The sequence below is a fragment of the Salminus brasiliensis genome, chromosome 11 (genome assembly GCF_030463535.1).
Source record: "Salminus brasiliensis chromosome 11, fSalBra1.hap2, whole genome shotgun sequence".
Lineage (NCBI taxonomy): Eukaryota > Metazoa > Chordata > Actinopteri > Characiformes > Bryconidae > Salminus > Salminus brasiliensis.
Genome location: NC_132888.1, coordinates 11,196,421 through 11,218,103, shown reverse-complemented (window position 1 = coordinate 11,218,103; position 21,683 = coordinate 11,196,421). Strand labels below are relative to the sequence as shown.

At 41.6% G+C, this 21,683-nt stretch overlaps 1 protein-coding gene across 5 annotated transcripts in view; it reads right to left on the bottom strand.

Annotated features, from left to right (window-relative positions):
- The window catches only part of myo1cb (myosin Ic, paralog b), a 52,213-nt gene that overhangs the window by 23,534 nt on the left and 6,996 nt on the right, over positions 1–21,683 (bottom strand). The window contains exon 1 of one of the 5 annotated variants that reach the window (XM_072691667.1): positions 7,029–7,185. The exons of the other annotated variants lie outside the window; for them this stretch is intronic. Coding sequence (XP_072547768.1) covers positions 7,029–7,046 — 18 coding nt within the window. The 5' untranslated portion in view covers positions 7,047–7,185. Of the gene's footprint in view, positions 1–7,028; positions 7,186–21,683 lie in introns of those variants that run through there. 5 annotated transcript variants of the gene reach the window in all.

Genomic DNA, 21,683 nt, shown 5'->3' with positions numbered 1-21,683 from the left:
AAAAAAAAACAAACCAAAAAAAAAAAAAAAAAAAAAAAAACCACACACCACCATGAGTATAACATAAAGCCCTTTAGTAAAGACCTACTGGCAAAAAGTCATAAGCAAAACCAACCCAGGAGTCCAGTGACATCACTTGCCAAGCAACAGCAGCGTTGTGCAACAGCGTGTGCCATTCAGCTCCAGAGCCACCTTGTTTACAAATGTCTCAGTGCTACTACTCCAGCTCAACACCAGCACCTTCTCACTGCTCAAACACTGTCCCATGGTAGGTAGACTGCCTCTTTCACATAGCTGAGACTTGTGTTGTACACTGGTACTGCCACAGATCCTGCCCTTAATAATACCAACAGTGGTTTAGTAGTAGTGGCTTGAGTGGTTTAGGCTTGAGGAACATTATCTTAGATAGAGTTAGAGTTAGACTGTTAGACCAATTAAGAAAAAGAGTTTCATAGTGGAGCAACAAATCTAAGAAACATCTAGAAAGCCATGAAGGAGGATAAAGGAATGGTGGGTAGCCCAGCTGAAGAAGGTCTGAGAGTATAAGGTTTGCAGGAAAGAAGATGATCATTGGGAGAGGTCCAAGAACCGATCCATGTGAAACACCGTGAATGACAGCAGATGCAGAGGAAGCAGAGATTAACAAACTGGTATGATGGAAACCAGTCTAGTCACACTGATACTTTCATTATAAAACTGCACATGGGAAATAAAAAACAAAAAACAAACAAACCGTATTTCTGTCCTGCTTTAAAAAAACAAAAACAAAACACCCTTTTGACAAATCAGCAGAACAGGGTCTGCAAACAGGGTCATTCTCTGGCACATTAAAATCTGACATGTTTGCTGCATTTACAAAGAGCGCCTCACACCACACTGGCAGTGATTTGTTTGGGTCATCAAAATCATCATTGTTTAGTATACTTTTTCTGCATTTTCACTAAAAGTGCTTTTTTGTCATCATCAGCTAAATAATTCCAGGTGCCAAATATTTGGTCCATCCCTACAGCGCACTACACAGTAGAATACTTGCTCATACATTTCATTTATTTTTTTTTATTCTGATCCACTACTTTATTTTCTATACTTGTGTATAGTTGAGATGTACAGTTAAGTCTTATGTAACCTTATTGTGATAGATAGACACATATTAACATGTCTACTCTGATAATGGTCTCTCTAATACTGAACACTAAAGCTTCTAGAGATTGAGCAAGATCAAATCAATTCATTATTTCAACATATAGGTATAATCGCCCTCCTAATGCTCGTCAAACAAGGGCCTAAACTATGCAGACAGATTTGTCAGCTTTCTTTTTACATGTCAAAATGAATCACATTGATTAAACAACAGTTGGCGACTGTGTTGTTTGAGTCAACAGCAAAACTGGAATCCACTCAAGGTCACACTTCTGAAGGCTTGGGTTGGCATTAGTTAAATATTATCACAATGAACTAACCATAGGAGGTCAGAACAGCTCACACCCTGCCCTGCAATGCTGCCTTTCAATCCTTAAGCCTCTCTATAGTCGCTTGCTGTGACTGAGGAGAGGTAGATTTCACTCCAGAGAGCCATGTGGACTAAAGTCACTGAAGTCAGAGTGTGTTAGCATTGTGTGTGCATTAGGAACCAGGAGGCTTGGCTCAGGGTTCCTCAGGGTCAGGGTCTGTTCACAACGTGTTGTAACAGCTTGTTAAGGACTGTTATCAGGCCATCTCCTTTGACAAATAACGTCCCCCGACAGCTAAAAGGGAAAGCACTTTGTTAAAGCAATATTACACTATGGAACTCGGCCAAAAACATAAGGAAAAGGACCAGTCCCAAAAACAAGAAAGAAAAGACCCTGTTTCAAGTCCACTTCCCTCTCTTCGTTCCTCGGCTGCTTGTTCCATTACTGTATTGTTCATAGATGAGCTTTATAGTTTTGCTTTCCGGCTCCCGACCCGCACCCCTTCCCCATCCGTGCGCTTTGGGCAGGCTACCTACAGTGCTTTGCCATTCAGTCACTTTTTCCAAATCCTGCAAAAGGAACAAAAAAGGCTGAGAGACAGGCTCCAGTAGGAGACCACTGTCAAATTTTTACCAAATCCTCTCTCCTTTACTTTCTCTGCGTTCCACCCATTATATATTTTCCATTTCTCCTTTTCATTCATGTAGAGCAAACAAGCAGGGACTTGAGGAAACCAGAGAATAGTGGCTCTTGAACAATGCCTGCTCTTAGCTTGACCTTCCAAGAGTTTTAAGTATGCACCTTGAAAGGCACCAGTAAAAGGAGCTGAAATGCTGGGGTTTGTTGGACAGAGCAGTGTCAGTGAAATCTGCAGAGTCATCATGGGCCTTTGTCAGCACTTCTCACATTACAAAGACATCAATAACCTTCAAATAGAAAACTGAGGAAAGAAATTATACCCTCCTGTATTTCAGCCATCATAGACTTAGAGGTCACAAAGATGTTAGAGGTTGCATTTTGCAACCTTATAGGGCTTACATCCTTCTTTTTCCTTGTACTGTATGTTTTTCCCTTGAGGTCAAGGGAAATAATTATCGAATCTTCAATGTAAATAAGAGGTTTAAACTGCTGTAGGCTGAAAAGGTGGATATACAGCACCTAAAAGGCTTTGGTGGTGTTGATGGTTGTTTAAGACCAAAGTACATTAAAAGAAACTCGTTTTCATTAAGATTATGAATGACCTCTCTGTGAACTCCAGCCACTGTATGGGCTTGTTCAGTTCCACCAGCTGCTCATCTGATTAATTTTAATGAAAGATTGAGTAGATAAAATCTGTACTGGCTGATAAGCATACAGATAATTGGCAACAACATCTTTTAATAATATTCGAGCAAAAATTCATTTTTTCATATGGCTGCACACATTTATACAGTACTGTATGTAAATGCAACTGTGATGTTAGCAACGTCACCAAAAACTCTCTCATTTCACAATAAGGAAAGAAGAGGAGAACCTGGCTGTCCATAATATGAGCCCTTAAAATTATAGGTATATAATTTCTAATGTCACCAGACTTCTGAAACAACCCAGAACCTCAGCATCTCTCAATCCAACTCAGAAAGAGTAAAGAAGAAGAATTCCAACCAACAGTTCACATTTTTTTTTCTGCCTGCCATAAAAAGGCACTGAGTGTGATAAAACTAGAGGAGGTGAAGAGGTCACATTCCTTTCAGGATTTCAGAGATAGGCCTAACCAGAGCAATTTGAGGTTTGGTGCCCCACCCATTGAGATATATTTCACCAAGGATGGTCAAAAACTGAAGCTTTTGCTCAATTATGATGAACTTTATGAAGGCACCACATTCCTCCAACCTGAATCACGCATCTGGCTCTCTTACTGCTCCTCACTTTAGGTCTCCAGTTAGAAAGAGAGAACAGAGGTGAATACAGCTATACAGCTGCTCATGTGTGAAACACACTGTTAAATTGAAGCTGATTACCCGAGAGAAAAGCAAAGCCAAAGACACTCAGCATCAGAGATGATTCGACATAATATTGGGGAAAAAAAGGAGACAGTTTGGGCCTTCCCTGATTTTTGGCATCGTTCTATTTTTTTTCTAAAGTTTTATGAGAAATGGCAGAAGGTCGAAGCTTACTGTTCAAATTGCTGCAGATGGCTGTCGAGAAAGTTTGGCTTGCTCTTCCCTGAAGCCAGAGTTCCACAGCAGCTCTACAGTTAACTGTTTCTGCTCTGCTGAGGAAGACGTTCTTCAGCTGTGTGATAAACGCCAACAGGTTAAGCAGAGTGTGTTTGTGGACTGACTACACACTCAGCTGCTGTGTGTGAGACTCTCAGGGAAAGCTGACGGACAGGTGTGATGGGCTCTGCCTGAACAGGTGAAAGTACTTACAACATATGCCCCTCTTAGAACACACAGACATGTTTTATACCTATACAATGTTCTTTTCTAAGCACACTGTGACACAAGTCATTACACTGAGATCATACCTTTTGTACTGATTTGTTTTTTTACTTTTTACTTTTTACTTTTTTTACTTTTTTTTTTACAATATAAGGATGTACACTGTATATCCAAAGGTTTGTGGACACTGCTTCTGATAATTGCATTCAGCTACTTTAAAGTTTTACTTGTTGCTGACACAGATGATGTGCAAATGCACACACACAGCTTGTCTAGTCCCTGTAGAAAAGTAAATAAAGTAGGACTCTGGAGCAGATAAGCATGGACCTATTGGCACCATGCCGAATGCCAGGCATGGGCTAGAAGGGTATAAAGTTCTCCAGCATTGAGCTGTGGAGCAGTGCAGCTACCCCTGCAATCAGTCAGTTACAGCAAAAGCAGGATAAACAATTTTTTTGTCTTCGATTTTGAAAGAAACAATGAATGAGCAGGTGTCCCACTACTTTTATCCATGTAGTGTATGCCCTGAAAAGGCATAACCATAACCAGGGGAGATATAATGCTGTACAACACTAGTCTCCTGTGCTGTACCTCTGTACAATGCTTAGTATTCATGAACAGCTTAAGCTCCAATGAGTATTTTGAGAGTCACAGGAAAGGGCAGATGAAGAAGCCACTGCATTGCTAACAGTGTTAATCTACCTTCCATTATCTGTTTACCAGTCACCAGTGTTGTGCCCTCTTTCTAAACCAAACACAACTCCTTAAAGACACTTAGCAGGCTCACGTCAGGCGCTGCGACACATCCACAACACTGCTAATCTCTCATATTCTTTTGGCCATCGAGATCAGTGGGCTAGTGAGTAAACTCCATTTCCTCTTTCTGAGAAAAGTATCACTCTGTTTAAAAAATAAATAAATAAATAAACTCAACTAAAAAAAACAAACAAAAAAAAACAGTGACTGCAGGAAGGAATCTGAGTCGAAACTGCTTCCAAAGAAATGCTGTATTGTATAAACTGGGCAGCACTGTGACATTCATTTCACACAGCAGTGGAAACAAATGACATTCATTCCAAACATATCTACCTATGCTTGCTCCACTTACAAAAGCAGTATTGGGTAACAACTGTTGCTAGGCTGGACAAGTTTTACAGAACACCGGCAATCTAATGTAAAATTGTAGCTAATTTTTTAACACTCAAATTAGAGTGTATTATTGATTAGTAATCATTTTAAAAGATGATATTTTTATGCCTTAAAATAGCAGCTTCAAAATCATGTTTCACTGCCCTATAATATGACCATCATTGCCACTCTGGACAAGAAAGCTGCTACTGCACTATAAAACGTTGGACCTTTGGAGCTGCCCAAAGTGCAGTTCTGTAGCTTTCAGCTTGTCCAGAAATGTGTGTGTAAAGTGTGTCCTTCAATGTGAGCTCAAAGCACGATTTGCTGCTTTACTGCAGTGGAGTAAAAATAAATTAGGCTCCATCCCAATTGAGTACTACCCGCTAATGCTATAAGGTAAAGGCTATATACTAATACACAAAACATTAGCATACCAAACTGTTTTGTACCAACAGGAAGTGACTAAGTGTTGCTATGAAAAAAAACTTCACTGCAAGTTCTCCTGTTGCCGTCACAACAGTATAGTTATCCCTTGTTTTTTTACTATTTTTTCTCCAGACATGAGTGCCATCCTCTCTTCTGTTTTGCATTGCATTGTGTGAAAATAGTGTCCATCAAAACCACACAAAAAAGTACTGGTTAAACATGCATAGTGGATGTTTGAGTATATTCAACTTTGATACTTGGATATATTACATACTACATATTCTAAAAATAAATAAATAAATATATAAATAAATAAAATTACTAATTAGTCTACTACTAATTAATCTGCAGTTTGCTTTCCAACTGTATGGTCAGTTCACATACTGTTATCCAGAAGATAAACAGAAAATAAATAGCCATACATTTTAGTAGTATATTTCAAAAACTAAACGCGAGTTTAAATCATGTTTTTTTTGAGGAGTGTCAATATTCTTTTCTAAAACCATACTGTGACATACGTTTTTGTATAGACTAAATATCATATGCCCACCCCTAGTCCTGAGACGTTAGGCTGTTTGGCCTTGTTCTTTAAGCCAAAATAAAACCCCCATTTAACTGAAACACTTCTGTTTGTGCAAATACAGATAATGTGGTTTGAGTGTGTGACTGAAACTTCCACACCACTGCACAGCATGTGTGTGATAGTGTGTAACCTATGTAGAAGCTATTGTGCCCTGTGAGAACAGAGGGATGACATGGGCAGAAAGAAATGTGCAGGGTGGAAACTGCCGGCTGACTGACAGCAGTTTCATTAGCACCGTCACTCCTGCGCTCTCTGTCTAAATCTCTCAGTCACAAGGAATCCTCCAGAGATACTTGAGCCGAGGCCAGAGATTGCTGCATGTTGTGATACTGCAGATGCAGAAAAAGACACGTAACAGATGGAAATATTCAGTATGGCTGACAGTGGAGAACAGAAGGAGATTAAGAAGGCCTGGATGTAGCTGCAAACACTGTAAAAACCCATAGCTTTCAGGTTTAGGGGATTAAATCATCCACATTATACAATTTTCCTTGTGTTTTACATTCTTTCCCTGAATTCCACTATATAATGTTGACACCAAATCAGTAATACAAGGAAATGTTCAACCTGATTCCTAACAATTAAACAGGCTTTTTATTTAGTGTGCCATCTAAACAATCTCTGTTCAGATTTGTTACCCAGTGTCTGATGTAGGCTGAACAGTATAAAGTCACATGTAAAGGTGTGGGATTTTGTGACATCAAAAGAAAGGGCTGCTACAGGCTCTTTAAATGATCCAGGGTTGTAGAATAAATCCAATCATAGTTAGTTATCAATGTCTTTATTATATGATGCAATTGTGCCAGATTGATCCAAATGGCTCATTTCCACAGACCATTTAGCACCCATCTAAAACATGATGCAACCCAGACAAGACACTGTGTTGCAAAGGAAGAATATCTGATGAAAATGCACTGCTTGTCAACATTCAGCTTCACGGCTCAGTAGGGATCTGGCTTTTCACAGCACACACACAGAAAAAAAAAAAGACTAAATGCACATTGTAGCCCTTACCATTGCTCTGTACTTCATCTTTTCTTCCCCTCCAGTGTGTTCCTATAGGTTTATGCTCCAAAAGAGGAATCCAAGTCACATATATCACGCAGAAGACGCCTTACAACAACAACTTTCCTTGTTCCATGTGCAGCAGCGTTCCAGCTGCCATTTCTTCTCCCCTTACTCCTTTCCTTTCTCTCTACTTCTCCTCCTCTATAACCCCCCTTCTCTCCCTTCCTTTTTCTCTCTCCACGGAGGCACAAGTCCCTATGAAAAGTGACACACTCCCCCCACCCCCCACTCCGTCCAATTCCTCACTCCTTCACTCTCACACACACTCATTCTCAGTCATAGCTCACTGCCTCTCCCACTTGGCATTTTAAATCCAGGTCTGAGCCTCAGAGTCAAAAAGGTACAACTGCTCAGTCCATGCCCCGGCCCAGTGCTACAGATTGGACAGATACGCATTTAAAACAGCAAGGCATAGACTCACATCTGGACTTGACTGCCTGGGGTGAGGGGGAGATGGGGATGGGGCTGGTGTAGAGAAAACAGCCTCAAATGGGCCAAATCAAAAAAAGGAGACATTTGAGTTAAGATCTAGAAAAGACTGTAGCAGGATCTAAGTGTTCAAATTAAATGTATCCACTCCACAAAGATTATGCCAAGTATGCCCCCCCCCCCCCCCACACACACCCACACCTCCCAAACTTCCTTGCTTAAGCACTGTTTACCTTTGCATCTCTCAGCACAAGTTTTGAAAACTGAAGCACAAACGGAAGCAGATTTAAGGCAGTATTAATGAAGATTGAGGAAGAAGTCCAGCAGGGCTTATAAAAGAACCAATAACAAGTAGTGCCAAATGCACTTCACAGCTCCCAGATCACAATTAGCTTAATTTTAAGGGGGTATAAAAATGCATTATGATACATAATGGTTAGAAGGAGGTCATTGAACTGCACATCTGGTACATAGCAGCATTTAAATTGTCATTAAAACATACATAGTGGTCGGTGTAGCATTAGTTAGGAACAACACTTCCCTCCCCAGCAAACTCTCGGACTCAATCGCTCAGTGCATGTATACTCCAACCAGTTATTTTGGATTTCTCAGTTTGCGCATGCATTAAACAGACTGTGGAACAGGAAATAAGTATGCAGCATTTAAGATGGCATCTGCGAGACAGTGACAAAACACTATGTTCATATTGTGGCTCTTTCTGTTTCACATGATGTTTACGCCATGTCTTATTCTGTAAAATTACTGGCTGGTTACGGAGCAGAACTCCAATAACTCATGTAGACCTGGATTTTCCCCATTACTTGATTAATCAAGTGCATGTAAATGCGGTCTGTTGCGTTCACACACATGCGCAGACTGAGAAACCTGAAAATACTCTGGTTAAGAGTATACATGCACTGATAAATACGTTTGGATAAATAGCGTTCGGAATCTTGCCCAATGACTCTTATTGGTGTGGTGAATCCAACCCTAGTCTGCAACAGGGAGGGCTGAGTTGTTACCCACTACACAAGTTCTTGGCCCAAAGACTCCCAACTGTACAATCCCCTGCTTTTGTAATGTGATTTAAATAAAAATGTTTATTGTCAAGTCAAATTACACAGATGTTAGGTGAATGAAAAACTTTGTGGCTCACAGTAGTAAAAAAAAAAAAAAAAGAAGAACACATTTACAAAATAGAAATACTGAATATTTACTCTTTAACTTATACTAAACACACACACACACACACATTATACATAATCTCTATTTACAATATTGCACTGGTTTAAAGCAGTTAAATGTACAGGTTTGATATAATCTAAATATTTACATTATTTACAAAAGACACTGGATGGGTGTGATTTCAGGTGTAGTGTTGGTGGAAGAGGTGTTTGTGGGTGCAGAGTGACTGTGCATAGGAGTACCAGCAGTAAGTGCAGGGTACAAAGTGTGTTTGTATGGGGAGGAGATGTGATGATACAGATAAGAGGAGAAATGTCAAATGTCATAAAATGTTTTCGTTGATTATACTCCATTAATAAGGATTTGCATGTTTATAATATAAATGCTTTTTCTACATTCCACTATTATGTAAATACATTTCCCCAACCATATTTGTGTATTCAGTGTGTGACCTGAATCATGAGGACACTTGAGAACTAATCTGAGATTTAAATCTCTTTTTAAAAACTCACTGATACTTTATCAGTACATAAGCATCCTGACGCAAATATGCCTTAGAAACCACTAATTAATCAGAGTTTGACTCCAAACAGAGCTTCTCAGGAGCAGCAGTATTAGATCAGAGGTGGGACCAAGCAGGGTTGGCTGTATTACATACTTCAATGAAAGACGTGCCTGTTGGATTTACAGCTACAGTGATCAAGACTAGAGGCATGTGGTTGATGGTGTTCATGCCAACCAGATAGAGAGGTAGATGAGAAACTAGATCCTACATAAAAATACCTTATGCCAAAATGTTTGTGGACACCCCTTCTAATAAATGCATTCAGCTACTTTGCTCAAGTTGCACCCTTTGCTGACACAGATGTGCAATTCCAGACACACACAGCTTGCCTAGTCCCTGTAGGATTACTACCAATAGAATAGGACTCTCTGGAGAAGATAAACACAAGCCTATTGGCACCATGTCTAATGCCAGGTGTGGACTAGAGGGGTATAAAGCCCTGATGTTGCTCCACCCAATACCTCTGGGATGAGTTGGAGAGTCTGGGATGTAGTGGGCTTGTGATCATCCAACATTTTGACCTAACTCACGCTCTTGTGGCTGAATGTTATCAAATCCTCACAGAAACGCTTAGTCTAGTCGTGAGCCTTCCCTAGACAGTAGAGATAGTGGCTCCAACAAAAGCGGAATAAACTCTTAATACCGGATTTCAGAGGAAACATTGAATTAATAGGTGTCCCAATACTTGTGTCCATGTAGTGTAGCTGACAGAAGGCGCAATAATGGGCCAGAGGTCTACAAAATGTCTTTGCAAATCATTGCTAAGAGAGCCAACATGCTGTATAGAGAGAGAGGGAGAGAAAGAGAGAGTAAAAATTGAACCCTTGAAGAAGAAAAAAAAATTACACTCTTTCTCGATTAGCCTGCCTGGCTCTACACAGGAAAAACACCTGTTCTATTCACACACGTGCAAGGTAAAGCCCTAGCCAAGGTCATCTCCACCGTCCCCTGCAGCAGAACGATGCCCTCTGCTGGACAGAACAATCCAGACTTCTTTTCTCAGCCTGGTGTTGCTAAACTATAGAGCCATTCTGAAAGTAATTGCGCACTATTGCTGGTATAGTTTCTAACCTTATTAAGATGGAAGACAACACAGCCGGTCAACATCTGAGCAGAGCATTGTCTGTGGCTTAGCTGTTTCAGTCTTGAGTTCTAATAAATCCTCCCTTCTCTCTTGCTCTCCCTCTCTGGCTGCAACCAGCATAACCAGAGCCCCCGCCTGCAGGAATCTGAGTAATGCTTTCCAGACGGTGTGAGTTTCTGTTGCTCTCTGGGAACACGAGCATCACACGGCCAATTCACATAAAAAGCAGACAGACCTGAGCCCCTTACTGCTGTACAAAACACAGAGCTACCTTCATACCTTTACTGACACCATATGTCCAAATGTTTGGGGACACTTCTAATGTAACCATCCAGCTACTTTAAGATGCACACATTGCTAACACAGATGTGCAAATGCACACACATTATTATTATTATTATTATTATTATTATTAATAATAATAATAATAATAATAATAATAATAATAATAAGACACTTTTCACTTTAATAAAGTCAGCTGCCATAAAAAACCCCACAATTTCACCCCACCCATTTGTAGCTTCCCCTAGCACTAGCAATGCTCCCGACACTTGGAGCGTAAGGACGCAAAACGTCTCCTCCTCCTTCACGTGAAGCCTGCCGCTGCCGATGTGGCATAGCCAGGCAGCCAACATGCTCAGAGGAAAGCACCGGGTCCCCAGCTCAATCACACCAGATAACTGATATCGCTTAGGAGTGACGAGAGTAGAGAGCGCCATCTATTCCAACCTGAACTGGCATTTTTTTAGGCTGTGGTGGGAAGCAGTTTGACCAATGTTTGGCTGCATGTAGATGTAGGTTGAGACCAGTTGTGATGGTGAGAAGGCTTGCTAAAGACTTGCTAAAGCTGTAGAAACATCCCTAGACATCTTATGCAATTAAGTAACCCCACCTGAACGCTTTTTTCAGACCTGTCTGAAAAAAAAAAAAAAGAGGACGTATTATCACCTTTATTTTTATGAAATATAGAGTTGGTCAGCAACCTAGAAACGCAGATCTCTGGTGTGCATATTGTGTGTAGTGGAGGTGGGCAATATAAAGATATCTTATCGTTAACACACATATCCAACATCCATTTACACCTTAGCCCAAGATTGCCCCATGTTTTACACCCGCAATTACACAGCCATCATCCCAGTTGTCAACGTTATAGAACCAACAAACAAACGTTATCTAGAAGGCCACCTCTTACTCATGCCTATGGCTGAATTCTGCTACCCAGGGTCACTTTAATCACATCTCTTTCTCTCATGAGCCGCTCCTGGCCTTTCATCTCTAGTCGCAAAGCCCACGTACTGTACTCAGTAACAGAACAAGAGTCAAAACGGGCCTATTGCCTACAGATAGGATAAGTAAACAGAAAAAAGGGAGTGTCAGCCCTCAGCCTCTCCTTCACTCCCCCCACCTGCTGCTGGTTAATAGGGACACGTTCAAGAGGCTTAGTGTCAGTTATGTGTGCCAGACAGGGCCCGGGCTTTGAAGCGTCCTACAGAGCCAGCAGTGACGTGAACCCAGGCCACAGCTCCACAATGCCATAAGGCAGAGTAAACACTCGTCTGTTTGTTTGTTGTGCTATGCAGGCGTCCTTCTCCCGAGAACAGTCACATGTCGTGACATCCGTGGGAAATCACAAATGGAAACTTCTCCCCCCCTCTCCTTGCATGCCTCTCTTCTTCTCACTCCACTTAAAACTCTTGTTCTGCTCTCCTCGGCCCCTTCTGCCTCACTTCCTCTCTGACTGAGCTACTTTGCTCCATCAGAGCAGCATCCCTCCGCCTGCCGCCTCCTCACTCTTCGCTTCTGCTTTGCTTGTGTACAATAAAGTGTTCTTAGTTTGAGAAAAGCTACAATGCAACATTGGGCTTCATTCACTAATATGTTCCTTAAATTTGTTCCCAAAAGTCTAAGCCAGATTCATGATGTGATTTTAAACCGCAGGATTTTTACAGCTATGCTCTTATAAATGATTAATCCTATTGTCAACATGTCCAAAAAAGAAAGAAAACACTGAATGTCAGGATCTTTGTGAAAACTGTGTGGGATGGTTAAATGGTTGGTGAACAAGGCCCATTGTTCTTATGTGCTACACTGACAGCAGGTCAATCGTTACTGTGATATTGGTCTTTGCAGTACTGATAATCGCAGAAGGCTACAGCATGCAAATGAGCTCTATAACAAATGAGACCAACCTCCACCGACATGCTGTAGACTACAGAATGACAACACATCTAGGTCTATTTGAGAAGGTCTAGGTCTATTTAAGACAAGAAACCCAAAATATCACCACCAAGTTACATTTTCCAGGTATTGTGCCACACCATCCTCCTTCTATGTAACTCTCCAACTTCCAGTTCAACTTCTCTGTCCACCCTGAAAGTCACTATTAACACACGTCAGTGGCCCACTCTCTTAACCCTCCTCCTCCTCGTGCACTGCTACTGAGAAGAGAGGCGGTCACTCAGTCATTCCTCCATTTTATTCTTCCCAGAGCCTCCTGCCAGCTGTCTGCAACCACCAGTTTACCCACACACTCACACACAAACCCTTTCTTAGCCCTACTCTCAACCATTTAAGATGGCTACATTAAAGCTTGTTTTCAACTCTGCGAGGGCCCTGTGTGTTGGAAACAGAACGATAAGGCAGAGAGACGTTTTAATTCAAATGGAGTGTAGCCGGGTAGCGTGAAAATCTTCGCCTTTTGTAGATTACAAATCTACTTCCCTCCTTGTCTCTCTCACTCTTTCTCCCGCCCCTTTCCCTTCTTCCTCCCTCCCTCTCTGCGCAGCAGGGCTATTTATACTCCAACACTAAGAGGAGTCTATTTGTAGAAGCTGTTGTATAGCTGGCTGACTCACAGTGAGGGAGCTCAGAAACGAATCAGATCTAAAAGCTATAAACTGCTTAAACGTTAAACCTACACTAGATTCAGATATGGATAAACAGAAGTCAGTAAGTGTTTGAGTCTGTTCACAATCTTAACAGTGCTGTAAATGTGGCCTTAACCTAAGTATGTAGCTCACCTGTGCTTTGTGCTGGTCTACTGTAAATACAGTGCTGGACAGCAGGACAATAATAGCACCCGCACAGCTGACCATTCTACTGCTGCCCGAGTCCTTCCTCCCTCTCCCTCTCCCTCTCCCTCTCACAATGCCATTAAACAGTCGCTGAGAATTTGGTGTCAGGTCAAACCGTAGCAGAAAGAGCCTTTCTTTGTTTACTGATGTGTCATGGCCTTGGGCGATGGCGGTGGGAGCTTGGCAAAAGCGTATGAGGCAGTAGAAGGCCACAGACATCACAGTGAGAAAGGCTTGGAAAAGGAAAGGCAGAAACAAAGGAGCTGGGAATTGTACTTCAGGAACTGCTATTGATTAACTTGCACATGGACTGACTTCTATATGACATTGCAAGGCAAGTCTCTATATCCCTATGTATCAGCCGTACATTACATAACATACACCTGTCTAACATTGTGTAGGTTCCCCTCATGCCACCAAACAAGGTCAAGGCATGACCCCCTAAGACATAGCCAGCATGAACTTTTTTTCAGCAATTTGTGATTAGCTCTTCTCAGCTTTTCTTAGGGACTGGATCAAACAGACAAGTCTTTGCTGCTAAGGCAGACCAGTAAGCCCTGGGTGTTCTTGACCCTGGTTCACTGATTGTCCTTTCTTGGATTACTTTAGGTTCGAACCACTGCAAAACAAGAACACCCCATAAGACCTGTCTGATGTTATTTGAGATGCTCTGACGCAGTTGTCTAGTCATCACAATTTAGCCCATGTTGAAGTGGCTCAGATTCTTATGCTTGCTCAACTGACTGTTCACTTGCTGCCTAATGTATCCCGGCTCTTCACAGATGCCGCTGTAACAAGGTTAATTTTGTTATGTGTATATGGCATTGATCTGAATCAAGAGAAATGAGAACAATAAAGAAGAACAACAGAATAGTAGAATATTAGGCAGTGAAGATATAAGGAGCTAACAGGAGGCCTACATGTTAAAGCATAAGAAAACAGTCATAGAGAGAGAAAGAGAGAGAAAGAGAGAGAGAGAGAGACAGAGAGAGATAGAAAAAAGGAAAAAAACCCAAGGGAAGTCAAACGTCTACAGTTCGCTAGCTGTGATGTCAGAGTAGAAAAATTTAAGCCGTATGGGTGGAAAACAGTCGTGAAATGACAATGAGAAAAGACGAGAGAAAGCGAATGAGATAAGAAGAGAGGGGAATCCCACAGTTCCCGCTCTCTCTCTTAGCACTCACACCACTGTGGTAATTGGCAGACATAACTGTTATGGCATTGCGACATAACTAAACAATGCGATGCCATGGCAACGTATACGTCAGGAAGTGACTTTTGATGGTGATGAAAGTATCAAGATGAGTCTGAAGTCAGGGTTTCTCAACATATGAGTGGATGCATTTGCATGAGGCTTAAGTCACATTTTCTCACCATCATCCTCTCAGGCCATCTCAGGGTTTTATGAGTCACGTACTTCATGGAATGCTCATGGGAGTGTGAAGTCTGCTCGCTTATATAGAGCAGAAGCGACATCTTTCCACAGATTTCAAAGCGCTCTCTGTGGACTGTTATGTTTAGTGGAGCAGGAAGAGGTTTCTCCAATGCCGGCCATCAAAGCTGGGCTCTGATCCAAACTACATTAACCACTCTTAGTGTTGGGAAAGCCTGAAAATATGCTGCTTCTCACTGACACACACAGGGATGCATGCCTCCAAGAGAGGGCAGCTGAGCATTTTTTCCGCCTAACCAGCACTTTGGTTTAACTGGCATTTCCTTAAGTGTTCCATAAAGAGATTACCCTGGCCTGCACACAATTCCTCTCCATTAGAAGAGCTGGAATAAAGGGGGAGGAAGCAGTTCAGCCTGCAGATACAAACATAAAGAGTGGGTACATCAACCATACCCATACCTCTTCAGCTCTTGCTAGCGGAGGCGGGGCTTGAGAAGCAAATGGAAAGAAGACGGACAGCTTGGGTAGCAATACAAGTGCATGGGGTGGTGGGTTATGTCATAAAGTGCTCAGAGATCAACCTTTCCCCTCCCACAGTGCCCTCTCTTCCTCTGCCCTCACCCCAACTGAATGGAAAAGAAGCAGTGGTGCGGTAAACAAGGACGAGACGAGACACGTCAAAGAGGAACTCCAAACATCTCACTGATTCAGAAGGCCCCAAGCCCCACACCCTGCTTTGCTCTGAGGGCATGGCACTGCCTGGCCCAACGCTGCTGGCTGTGTCAGCCCCAGGGCAGCTGGAGCGCACAGTTTTGGCAGTCAGAGGGCAGCTGGGCCAGAGAAGCCGCAGTCCCAGTCTCCTCCTCCTAGTGCTTAGAATACCCACAGGGCCTTATAAGGGCAGGTCATGCTGCTCAGAACAGGGCAGGGGGTTCCCACAAGACTCCTCTCGTCCTTGTCTAACAGAGCATGGAACAAGACTAGGACAGCCTTTTCTTCCTCTATCCAAGTATATGGTCTTCAGCTACAGTAGCCCTTTAGGATAAACTCTGAATCATATGCCCTGTGTGTTCTAGGCCTTTTCTTCCACGTCTACTGGAAACGAATTGCGCAGGGCCAGCTTTTAGACGCTGCCAAGATTTTCAAGATAAACTTTCCTGTTTGCGTTGTTTGTCTTGATTTCATAGATTTGTGATCTCCAGCAATTAGGCTGTTTGTGCAAACACAGGACATTGTTATGAAACTCCTAAAGCCAAGAGCCCTCATTTGCCTTCATATTACCCCAGACTGAACCAGACAAACTACATGGCCTTACATTTCACAAGTGTTTCAACCTTATGAACCAGTCTTCTTGTACACGGACAATAGGTCAGCCGATTGCTAAATAGCTGATAGCAAGAATACAAAGAGTAATCTACAGAGAGTAATCACAAGGGTTGAGGAAGACATATTGGGTGATCAGAGACCAGACAGGATAAGTGGCAACGTATGCAATGTAGAGAAACGGTATTTTATACATTAAAACCACTCACAGACAGAATATACAAAGGAACAGCAACTCCAACCGAGCATCTTGGCCATAAATATGTGCTGAAATGATTTTTAGCAAATAATGGGAAAACAGTTACCTCAGTTTGAAACACTAAGCTAGAAACTGTTTGCATAATGCTAGTGAACAACAATTTGGAGATCTCTGAAATGTTCTCCTAAACAATAGGGCCTACTGACAATTTGAGACACTAGTCATATTACAACATCTCTGGCATGTCTTAGCATCACACAGTCATTTATATAGCCCACACAGCCAGAACACGAGAGTCATGTGGAGGGGCTAGCCATGTAGCTTTCGCTATTCCTCCCAGCTGCTGACCAGACAGACAGTGATTATGCAATTATGCCAGTCATCATCCCTTCCATTCCACACATTGCCAGCTGTAATTAGGAGATGCCACCGATCCCCTGGGTGAGGGGTAGGGAGGCTAACAGGGCATGGTTCATCTTAGAGCTAACCCGGGTGCAGAGCTTCTGATGACTGTAAACAGCTACTTAATTTCATAGGCTAGTTATTCTTAACAACAGGCAAGTTCTTAACTAATGTGTAAACATATGAAAACATAAAAACAAATGTACCCTTCCCCCCTTTCTGTGTTTTTAAGCAGTCATTTCACAGCCACGTCTTCAATTATCACATAATAAACCATCTGTGCAGATCATTGGATGCTACGTTAACAGGCAGTTACTCTTTTCTAGGAATTTGCTTGTTTGAATCAGGGCACAATAATGAGGTGCTATAAGCATGCTGATGATAATAGCTTAGAAACATGCCAGAACTAAGCTCTGCACATACTCCCCTTATCTGGGCGGTGATATCTGCTTGGCTGTATAAGCATTCCTAACTTTTTTTCCTCCATTCCTTTACCAGTAAAACATACACAGACTTCAGTTAAACAGGTGATATACATGCATCGTTTGAGGCAAATCTCTGGTCCGTGGTACAGTACTGATATTACCACACAGTCACAAATAACAATACACTGCATTTTACTGGATACTATAAAAAAAAATAGTTTATCCTGCAAGTGTCTCTACTGTCCAGGGAAGGCTTTCTATTAGATTTTGAAACTTTGCTGTGAGGATCTGATTGCATTCAGGAATAAGAGAATGATCAACACCCCACCACATCCCAAAATTATTGAATGGAGCATGACAGTTCCACTGCTCCAAAGCTCAGTACTGGGGGCTTTATGCCACTCTAGCCCACGTCTGGCATTAGGGATATTGCCAATAGGTTCATGTTTATCTGCTCAGAAGAGTCCCACCCTATTGGTAATACTTCTCTACAAGGACTAAACAAGTGGTGTGTGTGTGAGCGCATTTGCACATCTGTGTCAGCAATAGGTGCAACCTTAACTAGCTGAATGTATTCATTAGAACAGGGTTCATATTTGCATAAAATGTACACGGACATCCTTTAACATCACAATATATTTCAAACAAAATTCTGCATGTTTGAGGTGGAGGGCCTACTGATCAGAGATAGAAAAAGAAGAAATGAAAGCTGATCTGTAATGTTATCAGTTATCAGTTATGTTAATTAGGCAAGCTTTGATAGGCTGCAGTGTATTGCACCCCTTCAGAAAGCAGTTTGAGCTGAATGGGAGCACTCATAAAAAGTCTCCACCAAACTTAGATATCAGGATCTGATGAAGTTTAAAATGCCTCCTGACAACCAGCAACATCACAGTATTAAACTGTGTTAAAAACGTTCTTATCAATTTAGCTTTAATTGGCGGGCTGTGTGTACACTGTATGCCCAAATATTTGTGGTCACCCCTTCTAATTAACGCATTCAGCTACTTTAGGTTGCACCCTTTGCTACACACACCCACACACACTTGTTTAGTCCCTGTAGAGAAGTACTAGCAATAGAATAGGAGTCTCTAAAGCACATGAACATGAACCCTCTAGCACCATAAATAATGGCAGGTATGGGCTGGAGGGGTAGAGCCCCCCCAGCATTGAGCATTGGTGCAGTGGAACTGTGTTCTCTGGAATTATGGTGCTCCATCCAATATTTTTGGGATAAAGTGGCTCTGTGATCGCCCAACTTCCTGACCTCACTAAAGCTCTTGTCGCTTAAAGCAATCAAATTGTAGAAATCTACAATCTGTAGTCTTTACCCTTCCCTGGACAGTAGAGAGAGTTACTCCAACAAAAGCAGGATGAACTCTTTTTAATACCCTTGATTTCAGAAGAAACAATGAATAAGCAGGTGTCCCAATTGTGTATTTGTTGTTGTATCTATTGTTGCATATCTGTTTCCATAAAAAGAGAGTATGGACTGAGTGTATGTTTTAAAGCTCCATTAATTTTCACACAGGTTAAGGAACACAAGGAAGTTTCCATTGTCAATGTCAAAATATGTATTCTTCAAAATGATCAGAAACAGCTACGATGTAGTTTCTTCAGGACATGACGGCAGGCAATAAGTGTAAGGGTCAGGACCAACAGTTTTGGTCATGTATGCTAATCTCTCACTTTCAGAGCAGTTTAGGAACAAGGCCACACCTGCCAGGGATTGCAGAGCTTATCTCAGTGGTAGAGGAAACCTGGTTAAAGATTACCACAGATCTGGCCATGTGTGAGGGAATAGGAGAGAGTGAGAACTATCCTGTGTGAATTAGCAAAGCAACGTACCTGTGTGTAATACTACTCACACAATGAAGACTAACATTACAGGGGATAAAAGACAGGTGCATGCCTGATGAGGGAATGTACATGCAGATGGTCCCAGACGGAAGGAAAGATATCAGATCATATGACGACCACAATACACTTAAATGGAATAGCTTCATCAAGCATGTTAATAATAGGGCTAACTTGCTCCTATGCATAGTAGCTCATAGCTCATAAAAACATGGGTCACAGAGGTCAGCAAGGCTGGGAGGGAAATAACAGGAGGGAGTTGCTTCTGTGAGGACGTACGTACCTTCTTCATCCCTGGGGACGAGGTGGGCTGGAACACAATGACTCCAAGTTAATGGTTGTATCTAACCACTGATGAGTAATGCTGTAGTGCACTGACAGACATCATGCGAGATAACATTCTGGAGTTGGATTTACAAAAGTGTTCTTAAGAAAAAACTTAAATAATAAACACCAAGAAGTTCAGAAGAATGTCCTTAAATGCAATTCTCCAAAAGATAAAAAATGCTTGATCTTGCTGTATTGCTGTATTTTACACAATGTTAGCCTGATCATTTTTTAGAGGCTTACCTATTGAACTCTTACACTCTAAGACATGTGTGAGGCTTTTCTAAGTGGAAAAGACTCCACTTAGATATTAAAAAAAATGATTTCTTTAAAAATGTTATATCTTAACCATAAAGTTACAAAAAAAAAGCACATCTAAGATAAAAGAAAAAATTTAAGACACTTTTGTGTATCCAGCCTCAGGTCCTAGATGAGCTTCAGTCAAACCGAACAGGAGACTGCAAGTACTTTTCAGGCAGAAAAGTAAAAATATCTTTAAAAAATGTTTTTATTATATTTATTATATATATATATATATATATATATATATATATATATATATATATATATATATATATATATATAGAGAGAGAGAGAGAGAGAGAGATAGATAGATAGATAGATAGATAGATATTCAAATAAAAATAAACACTACAGAGGACAAGGAAGTGATGACTCTGATGCAGTTTCAGAATGACTTATTTAAGAATAAAAGAAACATCTGCCACATAGTTCCCCCTCGTTTGCATGCATCCACCAACTCCACCCTCTGAATGTCCCTGTTCATTACCATCACAATAGGTGAGCCAGAGAGAAAGGGTTGGAGGGGGATTAAACAACAACACCTCACGCCATCAGGTTAATCTGTACAGTGTGTATGCCAGAATCCACCCAGTCAGCACATCAGAGCTCTCTGAGCAGATAAATTTAAATGCCAGACTGAACTAGGCCTCATGCAGTCCTGACTGTCAAGACTAAAACCAATGCATTCTGATTATATTGCTCAATCTGAACAATTCATTGATTAATCTGAGTCTACAATAATAGGCCAGACACAAAAATAAGATTAGCTGAACTATTACAAACCATGCTTAGCCTTTCAAACATTTCAAATAGTATTTTACTGGAAAAGGATTAAAACTGGGCCCTTTAAGAGACCCTTTAAGTTTCCTCTACCACTGAGATAAAAAATGTATATGGCAAAAACAGCATATAAGCAGGTCTCTCCATCAGACATTGTTGTGTCTTGCAAAAGAAGGAAGTAGAGGAATTTAAATTCTGCATTATCACCATGCAAATTTCAACAGGAAGGACAGTTTGTGACTTTGTTATTTAATAAGCTACAGTAAACAGAGATAACTGTTAAAAGAAATGAATTTATTATAAGCAGTAGTGTAGACAAATCTGCTTGTGCATTTGGTCTTCTTTCCTGATGGCTGGAGTTCTAGGGCGGGGCCCCTCAGTGCTAGGAAATTTCGTGTGGAATAGTCTTAGCTAAATCCAGACAAGCTGTAGACCCAACAATGACCTAATGACGCACCGCCATGCATGCAAGACATTTACTCATTCCCCTTACAAACTAAATCCACACACTCAGAAAAGCTTCTCTTTTTTGGGTTTTGTCCCACGCATACACAGCTGAATGTAAACACACAGATGTAAATTTGCTTATGGGTACACAGGAAACAAGTCTAGTGTGTTTGCGGTCCACTATCCCTTTTGTTTATCTGTACACAAAGAACCCAAACCAAAAATCAGAAGGCACCAACGTATGTGGGCCTATTATTCAAAAAGGCTGCATCATTAGGAACCTGAATGCTGAATGACAGTACTTTTCAGCAATTACTGCGAGTACTCTCCTGAGAGTGTAATTCTGGTAAGTGTTAGCTGAAGAGGGGGGGGGGGGGGGGGGGACTTCTTTGGCAGTTTGGTTGGTCAGTCTTGGGGGCTTCCTGCTCTATGGCCGATAGAAGCAGGTGCATCCCCTCTGAGATCTCTCTAGGGCCTGGGCCACGTTGACAGCTGGCTGGGTGACAGAACTGGAGAAAGGACCATGTTTCCTCAGATGCTTGTGTCACTGGTCCTCCTACTAAATGGATCTTGTCATCAGCTTCTGGTACATTTGGAAGCCTCAAATCACAATAGGAATATCTGTTAACATCTAATGAACACTCAGCAATTGGAAGATAAACTGCATAGGCTAAACACGCAAGCAGCTGATAGGGTGTCAGCTCTTTTGTCTGGCCTTGAGCACGCAACGTCGCTGCTAAAACACACACACACACACACACACACACACACACACACAGCATTTTGCTGACAGGGCTGGAGTTTGAAA